This window comes from Hippocampus comes, unplaced genomic scaffold, assembly GCF_001891065.2.
Source record: "Hippocampus comes isolate QL1 unplaced genomic scaffold, H_comes_QL1_v1.1 scaffold256, whole genome shotgun sequence".
In the NCBI taxonomy this organism is placed as follows: domain Eukaryota; kingdom Metazoa; phylum Chordata; class Actinopteri; order Syngnathiformes; family Syngnathidae; genus Hippocampus; species Hippocampus comes.
In genome coordinates, this window is record NW_017806249.1 from 230669 (window position 1) to 239356 (window position 8688).

At 44.3% G+C, this 8688-nt stretch overlaps 1 protein-coding gene across 1 annotated transcript in view; it reads right to left on the reverse strand.

Annotated features, from left to right (window-relative positions):
• The window catches only part of LOC109507797 (dedicator of cytokinesis protein 9-like), a 37098-nt gene extending 30375 nt beyond the window's left edge, over positions 1–6723 (reverse strand). The window contains 4 exon segments of the mRNA XM_019857451.1: positions 1089–1171; positions 1620–1709; positions 4178–4294; positions 6443–6723. Of these exon segments, the coding sequence (XP_019713010.1) occupies positions 1089–1171; positions 1620–1709; positions 4178–4294; positions 6443–6559 (407 nt within the window). The 5' untranslated portion in view covers positions 6560–6723.
• Between the last annotated feature and the right edge of the window lie 1965 nt (positions 6724–8688).

Genomic DNA, 8688 nt, shown 5'->3' on the forward strand with positions numbered 1-8688 from the left:
ATAGTAATGAACAATATCAACCACGGTCTAAAAATAGCAAAGTGAATGAGTGGTTGATGGACAGTACATCTTCTATTGTTTGGCATTGTGGTTACAAAACAACTAATTTCCCCATAAACTTCAATCCGGGATAAAACATTTAAAAGACATGCAGAGTCGGACTGTTCGTCTCCTAACATGACATTTTACAGATTTTCCATCCCGCTTCATACATTACAATTCAATACAGTTTTATATATATCGCGCATTTCACATCAGCCGCAGCTCTAACAAATCACTTTAAATTGAACATAAAATAACAACAATACGACAAAAAAAAAAAAAAAGAAAGTGAAAACAGTAAATGAAAACACAAACTAGTGACACACATATACAGTAGACACCAGAAAATAAAACAGCAGCGTATCGGTAAGTCTCATGTTTGGGTCAAAAGCTGAGGAATAAGATGTGTCGTCAAACCAGTTTAAGAAACAGACAGGGATGGAGCTTGCCTGACAACAGAAAAGGCTCAACCCCCTCTGAGCCTCCACTTTGTTCTCAGTACCTCTTACAGTGTCTGGTCCGCAGACCTGAGGCACCGGTCGGGTGCGCAGGGGTGGAGGAGCTCAGAGAGGCAAACTGGGGCAAGGCCATTTCAAGATTTGAAGACAAATACAAGTATCTCAAAAGAAAAATATACTGGGAGCCAGTGAAGAGAAACTAGAATTGGCGTTATGTGCTCCCTCTTACGAGCTCCAGTTAGGAGGCAAGGAGCAGCTTTTTGGACCATCTGGAGACGCTTGAGGGAGGACTGGCTGACTCCAAAATAAAATGCGTTCCAGTAATCTAGCTGGGATGTAATTATTACTGTTTCGAAGTCCTGCTGAGAAAGGATGTATCCGCAAGGGCTCCTGGGACCCAACACCATAACATCCACTCTTTGATTTCCTCTCGACAAGACAAAAGTGGTCTCAAAGAGAACGCATCCTTTTTGCTCAGCGGGACATAGAGCTGACTGTCATCCGCATGAGTAGTAGAAGGAAATAGCGTCTTTTCTGAGGATGGAAGCTAAGGGCAGCAAATCCAGTAAAAGTTAGCTTCAGACTCACTTGGGAAGCTGTCGGAAGTCCCCAGAATATTCCTCATACTTGTAATTGACCACATGCCAGTCTGATTGATATGTTTTCATGCACTGCGGAGAGACAAAGTACAAATATGCATTGTCAAAGAAATACATCAATGCCAAAAAGGCCAGTTCAGAAAAAAACGACTTTGATATCCATTCTGTTAATTTATAACATGTGGAGTGAGGCAAAACGTCTGGAATCTGGAATCGTTCCCGTTTGTGTCCTGCATCCCAAGTCATGATGTCATTTCTGGCACAAACTCAGGCAGAATGTGCTATACGCTTCCAATCGGGCCGCACCCAAAGCAACTTCGGCACGCTCTGCTAAAACACGTGTAACATCAAAGACGACACCCAGATGCTGTGTATTTCATCGAGAGTGGAAAAGTTCAATCTGGAGCTAACGTTTGCAAACATTTTGTGCATTGCCAAGGTTTTCTCTGATCCAGTCGATTCTTCTTCAGCCTTTGAAACCAAAATCAACGCCTTGGCAGAGTTCGTGTGGTGGTTTTACCTCTTGGACAAACAGCGAGCGTGCTTCTTGTTCTGCATTTTCTGGCACAGTGGAGAACACAGTCCGGCCTTGGCGCCTCAGAGTGAGGATCTGATGAGACGGGCACAAAATTAAACAGCCGAAATGAAGATCTTTTCTGGACAATTTTGCTTGGAAGAAGAGGTATGGTCAATGTTTGAATGTAATGTAATATAATATATATGCCTTGTCCATGGTTCAGGTTTTGTAGTCCCGCCTACTGATTTTGAGTAATTGTATGATTTAAAACCATCAACAGTATGTTTATATGCGGATTCCCCTGCTATTTCACAGAATTTTTCTGGAACTGTACTTTTCTGAAAAGCTGTAGATGCATCATTTTGCTGCAAAGCGCATTGTAAGTCATCGCCACAGGGTTGCCCCATACTTGATCTCTAATGTCAGATTTGCTCGAAGTGACCCGTGTGACCCGTGTGCTGATATAAAAGAACCACCTGCACAAAGTTTCAAGAAATCACATACAACTTGTACAGTTCACTGTCACTTTGTGGAGAGGACTACCGGGACGGAATTTTAATTGTAGATTGGTGGAGAAATTCCTGTGATTCTCTGTTTTTCATTCGGATCATCAGTTCCGCCTTTGTTACGCCACCTGATGCCAGATCAGCATCGCCATTAACTGATCGGCTTGACCAACCAATCAACAAACAACTTCTCAACACTGAAACTAGTGCAAGTGGACTGCTCTGGTTGTCTTAGAACACGGGTGGCAAACTCCGGTCCTCGGGGGCGGCTATCCTGCATTTTTTTAGATGTTTCCCTCTTCCAACACACCTGATTCAAATGATCAGGATCGTGATCTGGCTCCTGCAGGGCTGAAGAACTGATCTGATTCTAAGAAAACCACAACAGGCTCGTCGCGAACGATTCAATGCCACGAGAATGAAATCACCGGATATTCACAAATATATTCTCCACTCATGCTTTTCATGCTCAGCGATGGTATTACGAAACAGAAGTACAGTATTAAAATGATGACTGTTCATGCTGGACTTGTTCCAAAAGGCAGTGATGCGAGCGGGGATTGAAGGGTAAAAGAGGCGCAAGATTTTGTGGCATCTTGACAACAGAACGAAGCAATGAATTCCACAGTCCGGCCACGATCTCTTGTATATACACTTCGTGCGCTCACATGCACTTACGTGAGGGCGGAATGTGCGCATGCAAACTCCACTGAATGCGGGGATTGAAGCGTAAAAGAGGTGCGAGATTTTGTGGCATCTTGTACAGCAGAATGAAGCAATGAATTCCACAGTCCGGCCACAATCTCTTGTATATACACTTCGTGCGCTCACATGCACTTGCGTGAGGGCGGAATGTGCGCATGCAAACTCCACTGAAGCTGCCAAGCTCACGCCCCCTTCCTTCTCCTCTCCTCCTCTCCAGGTTGAGTGATGGAAAACATGTAGCAGGTTTAGACAGCAGAGCGAAATTGAATGTTGTTTTTGGTGTTTCGGTCCACTTGCACTTGTGAGCATCAGCTCACCTGCCGGCACCAGCTCGCCAGTGACCCTCATGAGGACAAATATGTTGGATGGATACGTCTGACTTTCAGCAACCTCCGTAAGCCACTTAAATATTTGCCCCTATCCCAACTTGCCTCATGGATGCCGAATGCTGCAGGATTTTTTCTTTTTACAATCAAAGGAACACTAATTCTCAGTCATGCTACAATTGGTATTTCCCTTGACGTGACCCTCATGAGGACAAATATGTTGGATGGATACGTCTGACTTTCGGCAACCTCCGTAAGCCACTTAAATATTTGCCCCTGTCTCAACTTGCCTCATGGATGCCGAATTCTGCAGGATTTTTTTCTTTTTACAATCAAAGGAACACTCATTCTCAGTCATGCTACAATTGGTATTTCCCTTGACTTTGCACATGTAGAAAAATGTGTTGTGGGGGGGAGGGGAGCATTAGTGCTGTGCGCCGTTGTGGAATGGGACTTTGCAGACTCCCGGCCAGTCAGAGGGGATCCCCTAATTTCCATTAAAGTCAGGGCGGTCTAAGCTGACACAGGGCTTGACGTTGCAGAAGCATCTATGGTGTCCCTGCGGTCCATGCATGACATTGGCAAACGTAAAGTGCGTTTACACAGGTAAACTGCAAGATCTCCCCTTGCAGTTGATGTGGTCGGGCACGCCTATGACATATTGATATTGGAAAGAAAATTTTGGGGTTGACTTCCACTTCAACAAAGCGTGTTTTAAAAACACATTTGGGTGTCTGGGTGGAGCGCCTGGAACGGAATATCAGCCTTTCCATTCATTTCACTGGCAAAAGATGATGTGAGACGTTTTTAAGAAACAAGCATGGTCAGGGAATGAAGTAAATTGCTATCTCAAGGCACCACTGTATCTCCCACTCATATATAAACATATAAAAAAAACACCGACTTGGTAACATCCTTTGAAAAATCAATCAGACTCTCTTCTCTTTTCTTGTATGACCACTCTGGTCAATTTCTTGATTAAGGTCACATTTCATCAACGGACATTCCACGAATACACTTTTACCTGAAAGTCATCCAAAGGGAACTGCAGCATGTCCCGCAGACCATCGCTAATGATCTGCATTTTGCTTTGTATGATCACACTCTCATAGTCCAGAGGCTCGATGACCTTGGGCTTGACCTAGAAAAGCAAATGACAGCACGGCATCAAAATGGGACAAAACCAACTTGGGACCGGTAACTGTAAAACGTATCAGAGAACTTGTTGTCAAGAGGAGAGGGGGGCGGGTATTCAAACACACAGCGTGGACAAGTTGCCATTGTTCTTTGACAAGTGGTCATCAGTTGGAGCAGCTCGATAAGCGAAGGGAGCGATGGAGGGACGAGCGTGATGTGTGTGAGCGTGTGTATCACTGTACCAGTCACTATGTCATGACTTCAAATGCATAGCTGGAATGACGTCGCGGTGATTAGTGGAGTCCTCTGCTCTTAATTATCCCCACTATAGTGGTGGGAAATATAGTAGGCTCCAAATACTTAATTACTGTACTTAAGTCAAGTTTTCATGTGTCTGCACTTAACTTGTGTCATTATTTTTCAGACAACTTTGTACTTCTACGCCCTAAATTTGCAAATAGCTCTACTTTGTGGTCCTTACTTGGCTAAAGAAGATATACGGTGCACATTTTTGCTCTTATTTGAGTAAAGGAATTGAATCATGACTTCTACTTTGATCAGTCTTTTTTTTTTTTAGTCCTTACTTTGCGAAAGAAGATTTAAGGTGCACATTTTGGCTCTTACTTGAGTAAAGGAATTGAATCATAACTTCGACTTTGAACAGTCTTTTTTTTTTTTTTTTTTAGCACAAGAATCATGAGCGAGGACTTTTTGCCATCTCTGCAATGGTGCCCCTTAAAAATCATCAGTGTCTAATTTGTCGAAATTAAATTGTAATTCATCAGTTTTCACTTGGTCAATGAACAACATAACATGACTTGTTTACATTCTTGTGATTTTTTTTTTTTCCATTTGAATTTGATGGACTGAATGTAATCCGTCCACCCGTGTTCTCAGCAATTGTCCTCTCTCGGGTTATGTGTCAGCTACAGTGTACCCCAGATTGCTTTCGGCGAGAGTGGGGTGTACCTAAGAACAATTTGGAGTGATGAATGAACCGAACCTATATGTTTTTGGAGTGTGTGAAGAAGGCGGAGTACAGGGCAAAAATCCACATAGGCATAGGCCGAATATCTAACCCCAAACTTCAGAAGTGTGAAGTAGACATGCTAATCACACGGTTACCCGGCTGCTCTGATTCCCTCACAGGGAAGTACAGTTTTACACTGCGCTGTGTATTATTCAGAGAACTAGCATCCGCGTGACACATACATGACAAGCAGAAGCTACGATAGATGAGTGAAGCTGTGAGTGAGGAGGTTTAGTGATTTGCTCAAAGGTACCACGACAGTTGTCAGGAAGTACACTAACAACTTGCAAACATCTACAGCCGTTGCCGTTCTGTATTTTGAACGTACCGACCAGTTTAACAGAACTTGTCAAGGTCTTACTGCATCTCCAAATGTTCTATTTGTCCATTGTACGTGAACAACAAAATAAAACCTCCTAAATTTGCCAGGCGGAACGCCGCCAGCCATGATCTGAGTGATCACGCTCCTTTGCGCCGAAAAGCAATCATCGCTGTCCCAGATACTGGTGCCGACCGTGCCATGAGTCCATTTTTCTGGCAAAGCGACATCAGTCAGCGGGTGCACCTCAGTGAGATTCATCTGAAAGTGCGGGCAAATAAATGCCGGCTCAACAGATGCGCCACATTTACCAAGAAGGCATTGAGCGAGTGGCCTGACTGCGATTTGCAATCTGTTGCCCAAAACTGAGCTGCGGATGGAGCTATGCAACAAATTGTTTCATCATCATCAGCACTGATACCTCCATGCAAGAACGTTGTCCATGCAGCTCATCATTCGAGACACGTATCTGATGGTCGGTGAGTGCAGGCTGTATATTCTGATATTTCTGGCTTTTGTGTGTGTCCAAAGCCTGTGTCAAGTTTTCAAACTTCCAGAATGGGTGGCACTGAAAGAGTGAAGGGGCAAAGGGAACTCTCGTGCCTAAAAATAAGTATCAACATTCAACCCCCTTGGGAGGTAAACCCTGGAGCTGCTATTTCCCGTTTCCGTCCGGTCGCTTTTAAAAGGCATCTTCAAAGCTGCTCTTCAAATCCAACTGAGAGAGTAGCAGCGCGTTTTAAAGAATCGGATCCGATCGCTTCTATCAATGATGGTATGACGGACTGACGCGGGTAACTTACCGAGGTCACCTGTGAACCAGCTTCCACCTCTGCTTCAATCTCAGCCAAGCACTTGTACTTCTGTGGTGACTCTATCACCATCTCCCGTTTGGGGGCTTTTCCTGCCCGGCCCTGCATGGCGCTCAGTGCCCGGAACTGCCAGCCTGTGATCGATCAGGTGTGAGCTTCAGTGCGCTGTGAACGCTGTCATGTCGTTCAAGTGGACTGCAACAGCTCCGATGAACTTTCCCCTCCGTGCTAAATTACAACGGCTGCCTCTCGATCTCTCAGCAGAGGGCCCCTCCTACCTCTTCAGCTGGGATTGCGTGTGTGTGTGTGTGTGTGTGTGTGTGTGTGTGTGTGTGTGTGTGTGTGTGTGTGTGTGTGTGTGTGTGTGTGTGTAAGTGGGAGGAGCTGAAAAACATGCCTTTCTTTCCTTCATTAAAACATGTTTATGGGCCAGCTCCACCTACGTACCTGACACATGATGAACTTTTACTTCAACAAAAAATTTGACTGCTTGCTGATTGGCTGGCAACCGGTTCAGGGTGTCCCCCGCCGACTGCTCGAAAACAGATGAGTCAAGCTCCAGGACACCCGTGACCCTCGTGAGGAGAAGCGGTTTAGAAAATGGATGGATGGATGGGGAAAAAAATGGACTTTTTCCTGTGAATGTTAAAGTCAATGGACATAACATCCTTCGGACCTCAAGAGTTGTTTATTATACTGCTCACAGCCTCTGCATCTTCGGACATATTTCGATGGTATCTGGGGAGAGATTTGATGCCCGGCGGCACAAAATAAAAGTGGATTTTTCTTTTTTCTACCCAGACGCAGGATGACGACTCTTGCACCATTGTCGTATATACAACATGGACAACTCTTATAAAAACTGGGTTGGAGTAAAGTTGTAATGACAATAAATTATGTTTTCTGTTGAATATGATGCATCTTAAAATTGCATTTTTTTTTCAACAATAGAATAAAATAAAAGACAGTATTGCTCCTGATTACAGAGTACAGGGCTCACATCAGACACTATTCATTCATAAATTCCAGCAAAAATGGGGCAGTAAAGGCCCATTTTATGAAAATTTTGAACAAAATGACCATCACGTTATGAAAATGAAATGATCATACAGTACATACTGCCTGTTAACTACTGAAAAACAAATCACAGCAGATTTCAGAAATCGACTCAAATAGTCGCTATTTAAAAACACTGAAGTGCTCCATAAATAAAGTTGAGCTGAGAACTTTGGACCAAAGACTCCTTCATCATCCTGACTGCTCGGTGGTGTTTTCTTTTTGCCAGATAGCAAATGATGTATGAGTCCAGTCTTGTCGAGCCTCAGTGATGGCATTGCCAGTTCTGCACGAGAAAACACTCTTGTCAAAAGGCCTCCGCTGCATGTCGTCACCCCTGCTACATTCATCGACATCTGCGCAGCACTTCTTACACTATGAAACCTCCAAATGTCATTGGTGCTCCTGTCACATGCAAATTGCATATCCGAACAGATAAGAAAGTGGAGTTTACATTCCTTCAGACAATGACGAGTCTTCCTTGGAAAAGTGGAGAAAGCAGGAAGTGGAGGGAGACGATCTCCATTTAATTTTTTTATTTTTTTTTTGCGCAGCTTGAAACCATTAGAAGAGTTAACTTTCCACACCCTTCCCAAGAGACTGTCTCGCTCACTCTCACGTGCAATGATGACGTTAAAGCTCGACACAGACACACATGCGCACGCCAACCTTATATGCTAGGTTGACGTAATGTTTGGGGAAACCAACCATCACGCCGATAGAAGAAACTACGAAGGTCTTGCCTGAGAAGTAATCAAAACTTCCTTCTTTGACTGCGGTACTTCCACGGTCAGAAATTCTGCCACAGCGTGTAGTGCACGACAAACATGTCGGACACGGTCAATGAAGTCATTTGAGAGGAGAAATCCCGGCCTGTTTTTAACTGTGCCAAGGTGTGTGTGCTGGGTAAAATAACAACACTTGGTCCAGCCTGCCTCTGCGCATATTTACACTGCGCTTCATGCTCGGCACTGGGCACGAAAATAGAGCCCTTTGAGATTTGTGTGACAAGAATGATCATCTCCACTTTGGATGCTGCACAGGGGACACATTCTTCGAGTGAATATGGGATTTATATACACTGAGGAAGAGGCCCTTATCCTGCGTGAGGTTTTGGAGAAGCTCCCCGCAGGCTGAGCGATTGCCCCTTTGATCGAAGCACTGTTCCTCTGAAGGAAAGA